We start from the raw sequence: 20762 nt of genomic DNA, 5'->3' as shown, positions 1-20762 counted from the left end.
TGGTTAAGCCAACATTTTGTATTTTAGAAGCTGCATGAGGATCGCTTGAATAAGATGCTGTCCAACGGAATGCTATAGTAAATTATTACACTGGGAGTGGAAAGAAACAGTGTCACCAGGGGTTAGCTTGACCAACAAGCCTGAAAGGATACGGCTGGATAGCAAGACCTAACAGACTGCCGGCAGGGCATACTGAAGGCCTTGCATGAGGGTTTGCAGGCCCTTGTTCCAAGTGCTCAACCCTGCAGGGTTTAAAGGTATTCTTTTGTCTTTCAGTTCTAGACAGTAGCACTCAAAAACAATGCCCTCACCGTAAATGAATGGTCCTACCATGCTGTGCAGAAAAAGAAATGCCTGTGAGAAATCCAGCATCTTCTGAGAAAGCCAAAGGACCCTAGGCATGGTGCTACACCATCATGAGAATCTGAGGTGTAAACTTGGAGGAACCTGAATCAAATCTCAGGTCAGGCACGAACTCACTGGGTAGTCCTAGGCAAGCCCCCACCAGTAACAAGAGGTTAGCAATACTGCTTTACTTTATGGAGTTGTTGCAGTCATGACTAGTGTACAGAACACCTTTTGAGTGAGGTGTTCCTAGGGTAAATATGCAGTTGGTAGGCTATCTGGTGGACTTACTTTAAAAGTAAGGATGGCACACCACAGCCACTAGCAGCACATCCTAATGTGGCACCTTTGGTGTCAAAAGGAAAACCTACACACAGGTAGTTCAATGCATGCTGTTCTGCTCCAAACGTTTCAGCCTACAGTTCCCATGAAAAACCTCCTTGCTTTAAGCGCCATCGGTGCTTATGCGGCTTTTCAGCTCAGCCACTCCGATTATCACGTGGCCATGGCACTCCTGTTTTCACAGGATTTTATTTTAAATTGCCCACACTGGAAATTTGCTGCTCACCGCATCAGGGAAAGCCATGTGGGTATGATTTTGCACATGGGAATATTGTTTGAAAAATCCCTATATGGAAGCTGTGCTGGTACTGCCACACAAGAAAAATGTACCACCTTAGATAATGAATGCTTCGCCCTCGCTCTTTGTTCTGGGGGAGATATCATGTGGCCTGGTTAACCCATAAGACCAATCCCCAGTGTTCATGCTGGGGATGTGTGCACCCAGCCACACTAACAAAAGAGAAGAGATGGATTGCTATTGGGTTGTTTAAACCATAGGTTGCCAGTACAAGTGAATGCAGATCTGTGGGTTTTTCATGGGTGGTTTATTAGGCGACCAAAATAGCGTTCTGCTCTGATATAGCAATGTTAAGGTATTTCGGACATAGGGAAGAAGTGGTTAAAGGAGGGAATCAGTCAAGGGATTGAGAAAACCAAGCGTGGGTTGTTTGATCATCTGCCAGACAAATTCTAATTGCCCAGAGATCCTTAGGGCTGTTGGGCAGTATAAAAATGTAATAAATAATTCTGGGCAGGAGAGCAAACCATGGTTCAAATCAACCATAGTGTTGATGTGGTGGATGAGGCCTTTGGTTGCATATGATTATTTTGACCAAGTCCCTCTGCCTGAGAGCAGTACCTTTTCTTCCTAAATGCCTGGAGCAATATAAGAAGCCCCTTCTGGAACTTCTGGGAGGGGCCCTCAGAAACATGTGGAAGAGCTGCTGTGTGGGCTCCTTCCACATTGCCACAGCTTCTGGGGCTGCTATGGTGGCACAAGTCTGCTGCAGCGCCTTCTCTGAGAGTACCAGACCTCTGTGATAAGGCTGTGGCTGCAAAAATGAAACATGCCAAAGACATTCATACTATTTATACTGTGTATTTACACTTTTAAAATAAAAGCCAAGTTTTATTACAAATGAATTTTTTATTCAAAGTTTTGATGAGGGAGACGTCTCTGACCACATTACAGAAAGGGTGCATGTTTAGATTTAGGAAGAACAAAAGATATTAGAGTTAGAACCATATGTGTAAACAAAAGCTAATTGACAGCACTGATCAAATCATAGCTTATATCATGCAAATTCCCCAATATCAACAATGAGGCTTTAAAAAAATAAAAATGTTTAAATGCAGAATTGCATGGAAGGTTTTCAAAGCACAGGAGAGAAGAAAATAAAAACCACATGTTCTTGCCGAAGCACACAAATTGCATTTTTCATAGAGAGCCCAGAAAGGTCTATAGGATTATAGGATGCATTTGGAGTGTTTGTGTTAGCACGTCTGATGGCCTATATGTACACAGGCACATTTTGGCAACAGTCTCCCACATCAATACAAATCTAAATATCCTAAATGTTTGCTATCCATCATGGACTATTGATGTGGGATGTAGTTGGAAGAACATGTGTGAAGCTAGCTGTGCCCAAATGAATCCAAGTGCTCCTTGGATTGTGACTACAGAGTCACTGTTTAACTAAAGTCGCAGGTCATACCTTTTAATCTTCTTTTCATAAAATATGCACATACACAGTTATGACCAGGCCATTGCTGCTACAAGTTTGGGAAAAAGGTAGCATTGATCCTTGGTTATTGCTAAGAAACTTGCTGCCTGCTTTGCATTTTCAAAATGCATCTAGAGTTGAAAGCTCCCACTGTCCCCTCCTTCATCCTTTGACTACAGGAGAAAGACCAAAATGGAGTATCTTAGCTTGTGGGTTGCAAGGCTGAGATCAGAAAGTCACAAAGCTGGATATTTAGTCTTAAGTGTGGGCTGTTCAGTGAGCATCAAAGTTTAGAGACAGTTCCTAACCTGTAAGTACAAGCCAATGATTCTGACACTACATATATAGAAATGAATACTAGATAGTTATGTGACTCTCCTAAAAAAATAGATTACAAAAAACTTGATGAAGTAGCAAAATCTGTTAGCACCGTATGAAACACTGACCATCCTATTAGCTCCCAAGGCAAGGAATAAGGTTAGGCCCATGAGCTTCACCAGTCTTTAGTTTGGAAGGGAATACCTGCAAAGCTGTAAGGTTGGTCAGAATGACATTTCTCTCTCTGGAGAAAAATGAAACAAAATGGAAGCCAATCCAAGAGTAATTCAGGCTAGAGTGGTCAAAGGCTTCTTTTTCTGGAGCCAAAGCCTCAACTATTTCATATCTAAGGGGGGAAAGTCTTGAGTTGCAATCCTGGGCAATTTTCAAGAGAAAAAACGGCCTACAAAACCAAGCACATCCCAGCCAGCGCAGCTTGATATAGGAAACCATCTCAGTTGGGGAAAGCTTGCCGCTCAGTGGAAGAGTTCATGGTTTGCATGCATCATGCGCGGCCATGCGCAATCACCAAGGTGCCAGCAGGGGCAGGAGGGACGCATGCCGGAGAACTGGAAGAACTGCTGCTCAGTCAAGAAGGTTCTGAGCTAGCTGGATTCACTGTCTGACTCAGGGAATGGCAGATAATATGTTCAATTCCTGACAGCACATACAAATCCTCAGCACTTTGTTATGCACTAACCTGAGAGGCATAGATTTATCGGTGACTATCAATCATAGTCATACATTCTTAGCTCATGCATCCCTGGAGATTGGGCCTAAATTGTTTTGGAGCAGACACTCATACCTGAGGCTCCCCAGATTATCAGCTACAATGGGAACAAAATTAACCTTATCAAACAGCGGTTTAAATAGATATGGCTTTTATTTTCTCTCCTTCATTTCGGTTAGAAAAGGGTAAACTTTCTGTGATACATGCTGGTGGTTGTGGTGGTGATTTCATTTATTTTTAATGGAGTCCTTCTCTTGAACAGCCCAATGGCACAATTTGCTGAATCCCTTGTTGTGCTTTACATGTAGAATTGCTGTCTCTTTAATGTTTCATCCTTGCCAACAATCTGGAATACACAGGAGCTGAAAGAGGAAGGAAGCAGACACAATCGTAAGCAAAACTGTATTAATCATCCTGCCTGCTGTTACAGCTCAAAAAGATACACTAAGTTCTACTTAAAATTAGTAACTAGTACCTCTCTATTCTGTTTAGTTTGTTCCTCTGTAAAGTGTCCATGGTTAAAATGTAAACCCACAATTTAAATGAAAATGTGGGTTGCCTGAAAGTAGATTTAGAATATGCCTGCGGTGATTGTTTGGCTGCAGGCCATGTTCATTGCAGTGAGTTTGCTGAGCTTTAATAAATGTAATTGGATGCCTCTGGATTATAAACTAAAACTTCATGGGCCTCTGATAGGAAAAGGGGAAAGGATACACCAGTATTAGGCATACAGGGAGCATGCAGCTAGACAGTGGGGAGACTGGGGCAATCCCTGCCTATGTGAGTGTGCGCGGAAACCACAGGTGTTCCCTGCGAAACGTGGTAGACTTGGACGCCAGACTGAGGTGGAAGCAAGCTGGACGTGAACAGCCACGGCGGCACAAGTTGTACTCATTTCAGACTGCAGGTGGTAGAATCACTTTTCTGAACACTCCCCTCTGTAAAAACACCACGCCAAACCCTCTCTTCCATCACAGCAGGGAACGGACCGGGTTAGGAACCAACATCCTGAATGGGGTAGGTTCATGTGCATGAAGTTCTTCTACTGAGGCCCTTCAAGAGCCCCCCTCAGAAATAGGGTACCTGCAGCAGAAAGGAGGTTCTCTGCCATGGTACCCCAACAATGGAATTCTCTTGGCCAGGTGGCTCCCAACCCCTGGTGCAGCCCACACCACTGAATGTGGTAGCAGTGACAACCCCCCAAAACTAATGTTAAAATAAAGTGACAGCTTTACCACTACAGAATTTACAATAGGCACACTTAGCTACTCAGAAGCTATATCTGAGCCTTCTAGTGCTTCATAGCCCCTACAAAATGCTGAAAGCAATGGTTTAGCTTCAGCACAACTTAAATTCGACCCTGGTACAACACTGTAGTGATCTGCTGCTGAAGTGCAAAATAGCATCCTATAATGGCCCCAAATTCCCCAAAGTTCCCCACCAGGGCTATAGAGACACACCTGGTGCTCACACTGAAACCTTTCTGATGCCAGGCTAATATGTTTTGATTCAGCCAGGAATGTTAACTTGTTTATGTTTTGAACTATTACGATTTTTAGCTGTTGCTTTGTTGTTGCATTTTATGTTGTGACAGAAGACTGCACACTGAAATTCTAAAGAGAATGTACAGTGATTACAAATAGTTTGAATAAATAATCTAATCTATCACCCCTTCATTCTCTTTTATGTGTGGACCAGGCCTTAGTCTTAAAATCTGAGAGGTGCAAGAAAGATATCTGCCCTGAAACCATGAGAGGAAGTATCCTGCTGCTGAATGGCAAAATGGACAATCAGCAATGAATAGGCTTGATCAAGGCCCATATACTGTACTGGATTCCATGCAGTGCTCTTTCTCATACCAGCATGTTTCATGGATGGGCTCCAGATTTAAGCTGGATCAACTGTGCTGGCAGCCTCTGCTGAATGGATGAGCTGTGGTGTGGGGAAGAACAGGATCACCAAAAATTAGGGAACTTTCACACGCTGAGCCCTTCCTTTTTTCAAAGAAGGCAGATCCTGGATCCAGTCTCATGCATTTATAATCTGGACTATTAATTTCACTGGGAATCTGGCTTTGGTTGTTTAATTCCTGGGTTTGCAGGACTTAAAGAAGCATTTGATAAAAGCAGATGAATTATATAAAATGAAGCAGATGTATAAACAAGAGAATCAAAAGCTAAACTGACAACAACTCTACCTCCATAAATTACAAAGCAAATATTTAAAAACCTGGGTAATGTATTTATCTCAGCAGACTCAACACACTGAAGCCATTTGAACATTGGCTCAGATCGGCAATGCAAGCATATCCAAGAACTCAAGAACTGCTCTCTTCATCTTACCTCAGCAATATTTGCCAAGTATTATATGACAACAGAGTATGAATTAACCCTGTTTAGGCTTATTAAGCAGAGGTATGTACACAACACCATCATTTTGTACTCTTTGCTATATTCTGTCTGTTTGGTATTCTGTCTTCTAGTTGAGCCAAAGGAAGACACCTTTTAAGAGCCTCGTGTTTCCTACATACAGTGCAGAAAATATCACATATCCCCAACAGAACTAATTCCTCTAAGGCCAGAGGAATTTCTCTTTAACACCCATGGACACCTCTTTTGGCATCTACCATCTTCCCTCCCACCTCAGTTTTATTTTGTTTCTAATTTTGTGATTCTCATTTTTAAACTGGGAGTCTTGACAGCTGTGTTGCAGCTCTGTTCATGGGATGCACGAGACGGACCCCTTCCAAGGTAGAGAACTGAGAACAGGGGTACAATGTTCGCCCATTGTGCGAGAGGAAAAGAGCACCCCCCCCCCACATTGCCTGGGCAACCACCGCTGCCTCAGGAAGTAAAGCCACCACAAAGCCACGTCCAAACAAAAGGAAAACTTCCCTGTTTTGGGGAGGAGCAGAAAGGTAGAGCACCATGAATATGTGTCTGAGTTTTTCAAAGGGCAATTCAAACACACTCAAATCCTCATCTTTACCCCTAATACTTTTTCAATTGATAAAAACCTTCAAGGAGAAGAAAGCCTTGCTATGTGAAGAGCTGATGGCATATTTACCAAAGTGGGTACCAGAGCAGGCAAATCCAGGCTGAGGTCCAATGTACACATTACTGGGTGCTGTGGATGCTTATCTTGGCCAGCAATGACAACGCATTACTCAGATGTCAAAGCACAGAGCAAGCAGAGAGAGCCCTTGTGGTGTAGTGGTTAACAGCACAGGACTGGGACTCAGGAGACCTGGGTTCTAATCCCTTGTCAGCCATGGAGCTCACTAGGTGAGTTTGGGCCAGCCACAGACTCTCAGCCTAACCTACCTCACAGGGTTGTTGTTGTGAAGAGAAAATATAAAGAAGGAGAACAATGTGAGCTCCCTTTAGTTCCTTGGAAGGAAAAAGGCAGGATACAAATATAATAAATAGTAAGATGCTTGCATCACATGAGTGCATCCCGTGTCACCATGATGACTTCTGATGCTAGGAAACCTCTGCAGGATATGAGAGACTCAGGTAAATGTTGCTTTCTGGTGAGACATGGGACCAATCCCAAAGTTTTTGAGGAGCTACCACACAGAGGAACCTTTTCAATAAACATGGCATGCAAAAATTACTTACCTAGCTTAGAATTCCTTAAGGTAGCCTGCAAAATAAAAAAAAAAGTTTGGTTTTATAAAGTATTAAAATGATTCTCTTATACACATAAGAGATTTGGTTTCTCTCCATATTAGAGTAGAAAGAGGCTGCCTTAAAGGACACCAGTGGGTTAACACATTGCTGGAACACAGCGATTGCTGGGGAGCTTCTGCAGAGCTTCAGAGACTTGCTGCACACATTCTGACATTTAAGGAAGCCTTCAGAATGACTTTGATGCAGCACAGGCAGAATCGGTTGGAAATAACACTTGGAAAGGCATGGAGCATGCCTGGGAACAGTGTGCATCACTGCCCTGACTTTGGAGGCCATTCAAATATGATTGAATAAGTGGATGGGATGGGATACCACGCAGCACAGCCGAAGAATCCCCCGAATGGGGAGTCATCCTTAGACTTCGAGCTGTGTGTTTAGGTGGAGACAGGCAAATGTCATTGGAGAATACTGCCAAGCAAGCACAGTTAGGATGTCTTCAGACCATCCTCCCCATGGCGATCCCCTACATATGGTGAGATCAAGGGTGAGCCCTGGCCCCACATCAGCTGCCCCCCAGCCCCACTTACAGTGCATGGATATAACCATGGGTGGAAGAGACGCCACACTTATTTGAATGCAGGATCTTCCTTACCCTGTGATCCAGTCCTTGCTGGCTTACAAGGCCAGACAGATCCCATGTACAAATAAGGAAAAATGCCATGTTGGAATGGGCCCTGCATGTTGGTTGGACATGGTGTTTACCTTGGATATTGGAGAGGCATGCCTGAAGATTTGTAGTGCAGGGTCTGAAGGATCATCACTTCTTTCATTGAGCTTAGAAGCTAAAGTAGCACAGTTCAAAAAACATCAAGGCATGCTTGTCAATATTTTACTGGTTCTGCTAATTATCAAATTGCTTTAATTCCGTGTTTTTACTAGGGATTTTTATTTATTTATTTATTTATTATTTATATTGCGATTTATGTCCTGCCTTTTTCCTACAAAGGGCTCAAGGCAGCTTACATCATCTCTCCTCCTCCATCTTATCCCCACAAGGGTTGGCTGGCTGGCTGGCTAGCTAGCTGTGAGTTATTGTAAAGAGGCAGGGTACCAACATATGAAATGAACTGAAGGCAACCCAGGCAGTTACCCTAAACCAATGCTACAGACAGCAGCAGCTTGTCCCAGTAGTCAAGCTTTCCATATGTACGTTTAGAAATCCCAGAGATTAATCCAGACACATCTTTAAGAGACATGTTCACAGCATATGCAGATTTCCACATCTTAAACACACATTCTGATACACTGCTTCATTCAGTATTGGGTAACCAATTCTTAAAAACAAATCATGACATGTCAGACCAAGCCACAAGAATGTGTGAACACATCGGGAGCACCTACTTCAAGTTAACCTTGCAGATGAGGCACATCTGCACTTGGGAATGTGGGAACCCATCTTATCTGACCACTGAACTCAGAACTGATTGTCCTGACTGGCAGTGACTCTCTGAGGTTTTGGACAAGGGCCTTTCCCAGTTCTACTGGGAGATCATAGACTGAGGTCAAGAGTTGCATGGGTGACAGCCGGAACAGCCACCTAATCCAAGAAATCAGAAATGACTGACTGGACAGGTGAACTAGTGAATGAATTAACACTGACTCAATTTGTATCTTTTTAAAACGTATCTTTATGTCCCGCCCTTCCGCATGAAGAGCCCTCTGGAGTAAAAGCCTGTTTGTGTCAGGCTTTTACTCCAGAAAGTGTTAGAAAAACTCATGCCCAAAATCAAGGAGAGCAGCTACCAGTCACTGCTTAATTAATTCTGGGCTGGGCAGGGCAAGAGCCTGACTCAGATTCAGGAGGCATCCTGCATTCCTTTGGCTTACCCTCTTGCAAAATACCCCCTGCATATTTATGCAAGGGCACATTATGAGAGAAGAAGTGATGATTCTGTGAAAGTCCTGTGAAATCGCTTTCCTTTTTTCTTCCCACAGTTTTCAAGAAATTTGTTTATTTAGCCTTTTTCTACCCACCAAGGCCTTCCAAGCAAAGTATAATTTAAGACAATGCCATAGTAACCCAGCATAGGATGCAAACAGAGGCAACGTGTTCTTTCAAACAGAGGGGGTAACTTGCAGCTCTTCAGACGATTTGGCCTACAGCGTCTGCGGTCCCTCACCACTGGCTCTTGCCTGGGGCTGGTGGGAGTGTGCGCAGAACATCTAGAGTTGTCCAGCCTTGTTTTAAAATGAGCCACACTACTATTAAAACCTGACCAATGTCCAGTGAGACAGTTCGGATTTTACTACCTGGCTGAAACTCAGTAAGGATGGGGCCAACATAATCTCTCCCTGGAGTGAGTTCCACAACCAGAAATGGTACCAAATATATACCACCTATTGTCTGTCCACGCTTCACCTTTGAGAATACAACCGACCCATTTGATGACTGCACGCGTGCCCCACTGCAGCATGCAAAGGTTTTGAGGCCCAAAGCTATGATGTTTCTCAGGAAGGTGGGAATCACCCACTTGTTTCCTTCTGCACAGGAAATAAACTTCCTTCTCCAAATACACATTTCATGGTGTTCTGCGATAATATAGTGCCCTTCACCACTTAGGGGAAAGAGGCAAACATGGAGGAACATGTGAATTCTTTTCTATGCCTGGAACCTATTTGACTTACCTGGTGGTTGTAAAACAGTATTTATAGCATAAATCACGCCATTAGTGGCCATAATATCAGCTTCAGCAACGGGTTCCTTGTTGACGTTTATGATGTGGTTTTTCTATGGTCAAAAGAGTTAGAGATGCATTGTGAAAAACAGACACTAGGAGAAAGAACCCTAGAAGCCTTTTTGCAGTGCCCCTCCCAAGGCCTCTGTCGCTCTCCTCTCCCCCTTGTGGCCAACACAGAAAAAATCCAGAAACTGCCTCCTGTGGTCACAAAAGGGGGAGGGCAAAGCGGGCAGGGAGGGGAGAGGCTGGGATTTGCAGTCTCCAGGGGCCTTCCGAGTTCCATCTTGTCCTGGGCAGCAACACCTTTCTAAAGAAAGGAAGCGCAAGGATGGAGGCATGAACATTGCCTTTGCCACTCCATCTGCTCACGAAGCGTAGGATAATAGGAGCGCCTGGACACCAGAGGCCTCCTAGAAAGGGCACCCTGCCTGTGGAGGGATCAACAACTCAACCCAGCCAGCGGAGACAGAGGACAGAGCTGCCCGAACTCATTCCTCTCTCGTCTGTCTTCAGCTTTAAAGCCGCCTTAGGCTCCATATGGCAACAGCGCTAGAACTGTGCGGCCCCACTCTTAGTGGAGGTGGTGCAAATCTGAAAGTTGTTCTAAACAGTGCATCTGAAGAGAGCGCTGGAGCTTGAAAGGCGAATACGAGATTCACACGCACGATCGAGGGAAGGTAGTGGTGGTTGAACTCACAGTGCTGACTTCCAGCTTATCACCCTGTAGGGACTTGATTCTCACAACAGCACCAACTGCTCCACTAACCAAAATTTCATCTCCAATGTGGTACTTCAGGAAGTTGGCAAGTTCATTTGCATTACCTAGGAAAATACAGGGGGGAGGCATAACCAACGATACCGAAATTGTTATAGTTTATTTCCCATACTTCACGATACGTAAGAAAGAACATAGAACATAGTGCTTCTCTCTTGCATAATGAGTTAAACAGATGGGAAGTGAAATAGCTTAACTGGATTCTGCCTATTTCTGACAAAATGCAGCTCTCACAGCCAGGTTGCTGTATAGCACTGGGATCCAGAATCTCCTGCATATGGAAAGGCATTCCTTCTGGCTAATAAAATCCGCTATACAATGGAAGAACTTTGGGTAACTGCAGGAAGCTTGCAGCAAATTTCATGTCAAGTTTCTTCAACTGAGTCCTTCAAGCTCAAAAAACATGCAATTTGAGTTATCTTAAAATTTGGAATGTTTTGTGGGGAGGAAGGAATCTCTCTGAAGAGAAATGACACATTTCCACAGTTCCCTGTTGCTTGACATTGCCCTGTTTCCTCACCATGTTTTTCTGCCAGGCTGTGCTCCTACGGCCGTTATGTCCCCCTTCCCTAGCCGTTTCTTCCGTAAATGGGAGAGGGGCCAATAAATATGGACACTGAATCACAACAGCTGGCCTGCACACGAGGCATTGGCAAATGTGTCCAAAAGCATATGTTGTATCTCCTCTAGCCCCCGAGAGCAGCTTTTCAGGAAGTACCAGAGACTACACTGAGAAGGAAGAATCACAACTATCAGTGCAAGCAGAACCCTGCTAAGCATTAATCTGGATCCAACCCGATGGGTGGGTAGAGGGTCTTACACATGGAAGTCAGTTAAAAACCCACCGGCCACAGTCTAGTTGCAACTACTGCAAGCACAGGGATGGCTACATGTACACTCAGGAATCCCTCATTGCTGGCCATGGCCCAGCTGGTTTTTGCAGAACTTTTCCTTCCATAACTGACAGTGCGATCTAGTCAAACTTAGGGCTAAGTAGATCATAACTCTGGCATGGAAGTGCCAATGATGTCAGCAGCAATTGCTCCCACCCAGGTAGTCAAAGTAGCAGTATGGCTCCCGGATGCTCAGGTCTACAAAGACAACCCAGCTTTTATATATCATAAAACCACTGGCCACAAACTGTACCAGCAGTAGCAGGCTTTTCCATCATGGTCTTGCACTAGGATTATTTTTATTCCTTATAGGGGCCAACTTGGCACCAGTTTTACGATGTGCAAACTACTCAAAGCTGTATTCATTTTCAAGAGATAACATTGTAATTGCAGCTTCTTTTTTCCCCCTTTTCCTCTTTCACAAGTCTGCAGTGTGCTATAGGTTCCCACCAACTGTGATTCACCGCTTGCAGAACAGTAAGCTAAATATTTTGCTTACGAAGCTTGGGAACATTTTGACTGTTCACATCTGGGATGTTTCAGCTCCACAGCTGCTTACAGTAGCTACAAATCAGTTATGAAATATTTGTGCATTAAGCAATAGAACAAGCATGCAGATTGCCTCTTGACGAACTTAAAAGGATTACCAACTCCCGTAAGTAGATGCTGCATTGTGAGGTCATGGATTGGTTGGGGTATAACAATGAAAAGACATTGCCCTAGAACAGCCTGTGTTCCTTTGATGCAGTCATTATTTTTCTCTTCAGAAGAGAAGATATTCCAATATTTACACAAAAGATGATTGAACATACCTTTCCTTATAGGGTTTGCAAGCTAGTGCTTTTTTGAGTGGCCAGTGCCTATGATTGTCCAATCTTTGCCTTTACTAGCCCTGCTTCTTTGAATCTCCATTTATTTATGACCACCTGTGAATTCTTTCTTTTCTGATGCAATTCCAAATAACAAGTAGGCATGCACACCGCATTTTTCTAACTTAGATCCCTCTATATTCAAAACCCATGTTCTCTTTCAAATGTTTCCCTGTCTCTTTGTTGAGGAACATAGAGTAAACCAGTAGATTTGGGAGTCATTAGTAATTTGTCTGTTAGCTGTTTCAAATGCCACCGCTCCATGAAAATGCAGCAGATAAATCCCAATAAATCCCATCCAATACAATAAATGTACTTAGTCTCTGAATAGGAAGAGCAGCCCAGACATATCCCACTGTACTACCAGTGCTGGGCTTTGCCATCTACCTGCAAACTTGACAAGCACTCCTCTTCCTTTGCCTAATCTCCTTTCCTCCAGTGTTCCCATAATTTTCCTTAAAGAAAGGGTGGACAAACTCTTTGTCCCAGGATTTTGTGGGCCTCACAAAAAGCAGTCAAGCTTTGCCCTTAAGTGACAAAAATTCCAAAGACTGTGGTCATATCAGTATCCTGAACTTTCTGGGTGAGAGGTGTTCATTCTACCATAAGCAAAAGACATCATGAAGAACCTGCTTTTAGAGGAGCAGGAACCAGTGGTCCAGAGAATGAAGAAGCCGGGCTACAGCTAAGAGGAAAGAGTGAGCAGAACACCTTTTGGTAGCATTGCTTTGATGTACAGCATGCACTGAGCCCAAAATCTACTCTTTTGATAATACAGTAATTCCTAGTGGCAAATATTGGATATAGATGAAAGCCATCCATTCATACGATCTGTCATGCATATAATGGGAAGAAGGGATAATGATAATTGATTTATTATTTATCAGTAATATTTTATATGCTAAGTATATAAAAATCTCTAAGTAGTTTACATATAAATATTAAAATTGCATTTAAATCACTTTAATTAATATTAAAGTGCAATTTAAAAAATCCAATTTTAGAGCAGGATAGGAGCAGTAAAACAGAGCAGCATGGTTAATTTAATTATGAGCCAAGGAACATGTGGATGATCAAATGTGTTGTCAGGAAGAGTCTGAAAGCTGCCACTTTTTCTGCCTCCTGAACTGCACAGGGGAGAGCTTTCCAGAGCATGGGCCCCACTACAGAGAAAGCCTGCCACACGCTGACATCCCAGTAATTTCCAAAGCACCCACAAGGCCTTTTCTAACCACCTTAAGGGTCAGCTGCGCACATAAGGCAAAGCCGCCTGCTGGATATCACAGATGCAAGTTGTTTAAATCTGGTATGTAAAGCATGTAGCCTTGAACATGGTTCAGTCGCTAACAGGCCACCACTGCAGTTCTTTCAGCACAGGCCTTGTGTGGGGACAGCTGGGCGCCCCAGTGAGCAGCCCAGCTGCTGTGCTCTGCCCCAGCTGGAGCTTCTGGACCAGGCCCAAGAGCAGCCACACACAGAGCGCTTGAGAGCAGTCTGCTTATGAGTACATGGATCACCGTGGTCGGTTCTCCCCTTATCCAAGAACAGGCACACCAACTGAAGTTGGCAGTCCCGGAAAGTCCACGCCACCCAGGTCGCCATCCAAAGATGGATCCAGAAGCACCTCCAGTTTACATCATCCGTTGTCATGATGATATGGTATGCAGTGGTCTGCAAGCAGATGCTTCCTCCCCCTTCGCCTCTGAAGCTTCCTGTGCCCCCCAGATTTGCTCCAGGGTTTGTGTCCCTCGGCCCTCAAGAGATTTGGGAGGGTGTGAGAATTACAGATAGGAGGAATCCACTTCATGAGTGGAAACCATTATGTTGGGAAGATGCTATAGCATACCATCAATTTAGCCGCAGTTGCAATAGGAACAATAACATTAGCAACAATAAATCCCATGCTTGCAGCTCTGTGGTGATAGAAAAACCCTTTGCTATTGAATGCCTGACATGATGCATGTTAATTTTCAAATTTCAGTGGCTTCATTAAAATCCTAATAGTAGCAAACCCAGCATAGAGGAAAGGTGTGTCTCATCAACAAGTGTCAAGCCAGTGATGGCAAAAATAGCATTTTTCCTAATGAAATGAACTGAAAGCTGAGCATGATTTTTGTGGCCTTGTGTCCCCTTCCCACGGACACACAGAATCAATCGGAAGAGGAGTAGCTGAGGAGTCTGAAATGGAACCAAACGCTGGAAGCTCCCTCACCCAAGGAATGCAGTATGAAGCAATCCCATCATCAGCCTCAAACATCTGTGGACACTTACCCATGAGCTTGCTCAGCTCCCCTTGTGGCATGGTTTGGAAAGCTTCATTTGTTGGTGCAAACACTGTGAATGAACTTGGCCTGTTCAGCATTTCTGTTAGACCTGCTGACTGGATGGCAGTTACCAGGGCACTAGAAAAAGATCAGACATGAAAAATACTTTATTTCCCAAGAACTATTTAAAATGTCACCTTTTGATTTAAGGACCCTAGTTGAAAGCGCCCTGTGGTCCGGTGCTTAAGCAAGTAGGAGTCTCCTTTCATTCCACTGGTGGAGATGCCCATAGGTTGTACCCAATTTTTGTAGGTCCACTAAAATGAAGTCATCCCTAATGAAACCAGGATGTTGATCCAGACAGACCTTTTCATTCGCATGGAGAAGTGCTCTACAAAAGGAGTTTAACCAGTCAATATGCATCCGGGTAATATAAGATCCCTCAGCATAACTGGTCATCACTGTCTTGAAACACTGAGCTTGCTGTCCGTACAATGGAATTAATACTGTCCTACTTGCCTGATATTCAGAAGGGGGTGGGGAAGACACAGTGCACGCTAACAATAATTTTATATTGTTATTTTTGTATTTTATTGTATTTTATTTTGTGTTGTGAGCCGCCCCGAGGCTTCGGCAAGGGGCGGCATAGAAATGGTTTAATAAATAAATAAATAAAGGAATTGGGGTGGGTTGAGATCTACTTCAGTGACAGTATTAATCGGTGTTCCATTGCTTTTCTTCAGTTAGTGTTAGATGAATCTTAACCTGGGTGTTAATGAGCTGATTCTTTTAATCATTTAGGGTTTTATTCTTTTACATCAAAGTGGGAGAAGCCCGCTTACTTAGGAATTCCAAGAACCCAGTGGGACCACAGGCTGTTTTTGATTTTATTCAAAAACTTAGTCAAAATATTTTTATCTTTTAAAGTATTTTTATTGTAAAAGATGAAAGAGCAGTAGTTCATAAAAACACCGGCTGTTTTTTCCTTTCAAAAATTCACAAATAAGGAAACATTTTAAATGGGTGAGGGATGAATGGAAGATTAGGTTGGGATTTTTTTGGTTTGTTTTTGTAACAAAGAGAGTCATAGAGCAGAGAATCAGAAAACTAACACTGCAGCCCGCAGAACATTTGGACATTGTTTCTCCTGCTCCTCCAACAATACAGCAATGTAGCATGGCAAACTACTTTTGCACTTCAGGAAAACAAATTTATTGGATATGTTAACCAAGAGAAAAAGAAGATTTTTGTGAAGAGGAGGTAACAAAAAGGTTTTCTCCGGGTTTCAGGTCTGGATGGCTCTGCAGCCCAGATGGGGAGTCTCCATGGACTACTGTGAACTAAGGATTCCCCTAGTTAGTATTATTATACCAAGAACTAGATGAACCAATGGTCCAACTCGGTATGAGCCAGGTTCCTATGCTCCTTTGACATATAGTGTAGAAGCAGTTGAGTAGATTTATTTATTTGACTTTTACCTACATCATTTGCCATAATGCTTTAAAAACAGACATGTGTTTAATATGTGGAAATAACTAGTCCCATCAAAAAGGTTGTTTCCACAGAAAAACTACTTCTCCACAGCTTTTGAGCTAACAACCAGAGAAAATGTCACCTGAAGCGGTCATCTGCTTTCAGCACATCCATAACTGTTCCGACAGGAGGAGTCACCATCTTATCCACAAAGAGCAGGGTACCAAACCTTCCTCTTTTGTCATGGGCAGCAATGCAGGCATTTTCAATACAGAGATTCTGCAAGAACAACATCAGAAAAGTTTGGACTCATTTATTTCCCATGGCCCTTTTAGTGGTGCTTGTACACTGACTGGCTAGTAGAGTGTTAATTCTATACCCCCGACTAGTAGATTCTTGACTACATGTTCAACAGAGCACTTTTACACAAATTAGCACAGGCGTGTGCTACTGCAGATCAAACTCGGAGAAGAACTTGGTTCATTCATTTACTCTGAACCAGGAACATGCTAGTGGATGTGGAATGGGAAAGTCTGAATTCAGGTCCTTATGGTACCCTGTATGATCTTAGCCTGAACAGTTTCATATGACTGTTATATGAAGATAAAACAAAAAAATCCTCATGAGTGCCTGGGGGGAAAGCTGGGACTCCACCATGGTATGGAATGCCCTGGAGGTGAGGAGGTCACCAACATCATGCCATGTTCTGCACTTCCCGAGAACATCTTGATTCCAAGAGGTCTTCCTTACTTGACCACCCATGGTTTATACTGGTATTCCATTTTTATACAGTGTGGTTTTGATATTCATTAAAAAAGGATATGGTACAACATTGCAACAGTATATCAGCACTATAAATAAAGGACTGACTAAATAAATGAATACAGAGTCAGCCATGCCAGTGCACTAAACTCAATGAGGTTGTTTCTGTGGGGTTTAACGGTGGAAAAATATTGGACATCTCTGATTTTGAGAATGAAATGTCTGATGAGGAGCAATAATTGAGTGGAAACATACGTTGCGATACACAAAGACTCTCAGTTCTTTGCCACTCAGAGTCTCTAGCTTCTGTCCATGAAAAAGGTACTTGGAGGAAAGCTGCTCCTTAATGATGAGGTCTTGGAGCAAGTTCCTGTTTGCAGAAGGGGTCTGATCTGTAGAACCAGATAAAAAGAAGATTCACAGATTTATAAGAACAAAGTCCATTCAGCTGTTGCCTTCTCTGGAGATACAAGCTTGTATCTAGTTAAATACAAGTACCAGATGCAGTGTGTGCTATTGCCTGCCTTTAAAAATAATACAGGCTGTATTTTCAGATGCAAAATCAGTGTCCACAGGGGAGTAAGTATACACACACACACACGGATAGAGAAATCTTGCGGATGGAAAATTATGAGTCACAATGATGTCAGTCTCAATGAATATTTCCCAGAACTAACATTAATACTACTGCTAATAATAAAAGTGCTGACATTTCTTTGTGGATGTACTCCCATTCACACCTTCCCTGCCTTCAGAGACTGCTGAGACTGCTGGACACTGTAGTACTTTTTCCTGCTTCAGCATGCATAGGATCGCACCTGCACATACCTTAGTCAACCTGCAGAAAGTCTTTACGCTCCAGTCAGCTTTTAGGTAACTGAGAGGGGGCTAAAACCTACTCTTCCCAAAAGTTTTCAATAGTGCTATACAAGACACAGCATCTTCTCCGAATCCCAAGCCGGAGTACCATCAGTACTCCATTCCCTCATGACTTCCACCCCAGGCATCTCTTGCGACATCATTACCAATGAATAGCAGGTCAAAAGAAGCAGATAGGTTTGTGTAATAAAACCAGCACAGAATCCGAAACAGTTCACGTTTGAAGACCTGACGGCACTGGAGGCCACTTTGCCATGGGAGTCCTGGCAAGTGCAGATACAGCTGTACAAATGGGAGCTGCCATTCGCAGCCTGCAGTCATTTAGGATGCCACATGCTTCATTCCATTCTCTGAGTGTCAAGATAGCCATGGGATTTTTTAAAATCACATATCGGAAACTCGCTCAGACCTTGTATCCTGGGGATCTGCTTGTGGATCTCCCTCCCTATTCACAACTGGCGTGGCAAGAACTGTGTTGGCTGTTTCTCCAAGGCTGGTACCATGAAGATACAAGGTATTGTGCTGGCAGCTCAACCTCCTCCCCTCCCAGTCTACAGATGACCTTCGGCTCCATGTGCATTGTTACAAGGCAGAGCAATTTCCCCCAGTTGCATTTTTCGTTCTCTACTACAGTCATGCACCAGAACCAAAGTAACCTCAAGAAACCAAACAGATGTGGCCTTAACTTACAATCCTACCAATTAAAAATGAATCCCAGCAAACTATATAGGGATGGAATTGCGCTCTCTCCTCTCCACAACTGGGCATTGATTGCCCATGCAGCCCACTCACGGAAGAAGGGATGAGCTAAGCTAACTAAAGCCCGGGGCTCTAATTATGAACAGATTGTGCTGCCTAAGAGTTCTGGCACTTACCTCTGTAGAAAGAGTTGATGGGCGCTATGAGCGTCAATCGCTCATTTCCGCTGAGATGTGAGTCGAGACCGGCTCGTCTAAAAAGGTCAATAGTTGTCGAAACATCAGATTCCAGGCCCAATTCCAACAAAGTCTTAGCTTAAATTTAAAAAAGAAAAGAAAAGAAAAGAAGTCAAAATTGATCTCACAATTAGTACTCTCAATTGGAGAAATAGTCAATTAACAATAAGAGCTTTTCATTCTGAAACTAATGATAAATTAAACATAGGCATTTTCTATGCTGCACGTTGCTTTTTAAACCCACAAATGGTCCATTTTGGTGCTTTTGGTGCTTCATTTTAGATTGTCATGTCAATAAGCCCTTTTGCTTTCATTTCCTCCATTGTTTGCTTTTAAACAAAATGAGTTTGCACTTCTGTTCCCATGCTGTTGTTTTTAAATGACTATAATGTAACGTATTTTTCTCAGCTAAAAACCAAATGAAACTACAACCTAATGTTAAAAGTGGAGAAGTCACAGTATTTAGGAAATATGACCCAGATTTCTTGTCAGCTTTCCCGGTCATGAACATTTTTGTTAGTACCCTTCTCAAGCAGGGAGAAAGGAATACCCAGGCTTAGCCCGCGTGCTGTTCTTCCCCCTTTTCCCTAGTACTGCCTGCCTCAAAGACCAGTGCATGGTGGCTTTTCATCCTTCACCTGTCAGAAATGTAAGGTGCTCAGCAATGGACAAGCAGCTTTCTATGGAGCTTGAGGCACCAGGGATCAAGGGCAACCATATGAAAAAAGAACAAAAATTGCCACCATTTATTCAAAATCCATTTTGTTTGAGAGCACAGAAAAAAGATGTTTGGGTGAAGTGTACATGCTGGGTTACTGGGCTGTCAGGAAATCAGTGGCAAACTGCAGACTATTTGAAACTGTGTGCAAAGAAGCCTCGACAGGTGTCTTTTACAGATGAGCAGATACGGGGCACAATATTTTCACACACAGAAACAACCGGGGAGGAGTCGTAATCCTTTGGCTGCCCAGTGAAATACTCTCAACCAGCCACCTTCTTTGCTACAGGTTTCTGTTGCATATTCGTGAAGGTATCAATGACACTAGAGCCCTGGTAGAAGAAAGGCAACTTGGGCAGGGTGCTGCAGGAGGAAAGGAGCAGGAAAAAACAGGCAGAAAGATAGCTCATCCTTCTTTCCCCCCAAATATCAAATGCTCATGTGTCTAATATTTAGTCTGTTAAGACCAGCAGATCACGTAGAGAGGAGCTGGAGGTGAGTCAAAGTCCAGCTGAGGCCTTGTAGTCGAACCAGGTCATTCTGTAGCACAAGTAACTTCCTACTTTGGAGGGGACTTAGAATAACTGAGATGAGAAAGGAGGAGATGTGTGAACTGGACAGAACTCAGCCTGGCTTGTTGGAACAAACTAGTCCCTCTTCGGGGTTTTCAAGTTAATCTTTGAAGAGCGGGAGCAACTGTTGTGCACATTAGCCCCACTCCCATGGAGAGAGGTTCAGGGCTTTGTGCAGTCAGCTTTCGGCTGAATGTGGGAGACCCAACCACATGATCATTCAGTTTGAAACTCACTTCCCTTGCCCTGGACAGGGAAGGGGTCGATGCTGCCTGCACGGAGGCAGGGAGGCAATGGCAGTTCAAACGGGCACGACCCTGTTGCAATTCTCTGTGCACCTCTGCGAGGGACTACTGCCATAGACCATGCTCTAGATAGGTGAAGAAAGGGATGCCATTCGCAGCCACTGCGCTGCATGCAGCACACATCGTTTTTAAAGAATACGCAGGAAAACCAAATGTCTTACCAGAGTCGGGGATGAGTAGTTCATTGACAAAGTGTATCACGCCGTTGGTTGCTATGACATCCCTGTTGGCAATGATGGGCCGTCCATTGAGGGTCAGTTCATCACCATTACAGCCTATTTCCAACATGTTGCCATCCAGCGTTTCCATTGACAAGCCAGCAATGATGGCTTCCGCACACATGGCCGTTTTCAGGATGTGGTTGCTTAGCAGATCTGCATGGCAACAGCATGTAGTAGTCAGCTTGAAAATGGCTGACTTGCAAATTACTCCCTGTGTACTGTTGGCTAAGGAATGGGAATAAACCAACCCCTCCCCCCCCCCCCCCC

The 20762-nt window shown here is 43.6% G+C and overlaps 1 protein-coding gene across 2 annotated transcripts in view; it reads right to left on the bottom strand.

The window, feature by feature from the left end:
* Positions 1-1814: 1814 nt before the first annotated feature.
* TGFBI (transforming growth factor beta induced) overlaps positions 1815-20762 on the bottom strand; it is a 49742-nt gene continuing 30794 nt past the window's right edge. Inside the window, exons 8-17 of one of the 2 annotated variants that reach the window (XM_044454320.1) lie at positions 20436-20648; positions 18620-18757; positions 17121-17257; positions 16246-16382; positions 14638-14768; positions 10527-10651; positions 9777-9879; positions 7854-7933; positions 7080-7104; positions 1815-3821 (exon numbers count right to left, since the gene is read on the bottom strand). In XM_044454320.1, coding sequence (XP_044310255.1) covers positions 3781-3821; positions 7080-7104; positions 7854-7933; positions 9777-9879; positions 10527-10651; positions 14638-14768; positions 16246-16382; positions 17121-17257; positions 18620-18757; positions 20436-20648 — 1130 coding nt within the window. In that variant the 3' untranslated portion in view covers positions 1815-3780. The remainder of the gene's footprint in view (positions 3822-7079; positions 7105-7853; positions 7934-9776; positions 9880-10526; positions 10652-14637; positions 14769-16245; positions 16383-17120; positions 17258-18619; positions 18758-20435; positions 20649-20762) is intronic. The other variant, XM_044454321.1, reaches the window with a different exon arrangement.

This window comes from Varanus komodoensis, unplaced genomic scaffold (assembly GCF_004798865.1).
Source record: "Varanus komodoensis strain SLA01 unplaced genomic scaffold, ASM479886v1 scaffold7_3, whole genome shotgun sequence".
In the NCBI taxonomy this organism is placed as follows: domain Eukaryota; kingdom Metazoa; phylum Chordata; class Lepidosauria; order Squamata; family Varanidae; genus Varanus; species Varanus komodoensis.
This window is presented reverse-complemented; position numbering and strand designations above follow the sequence as displayed.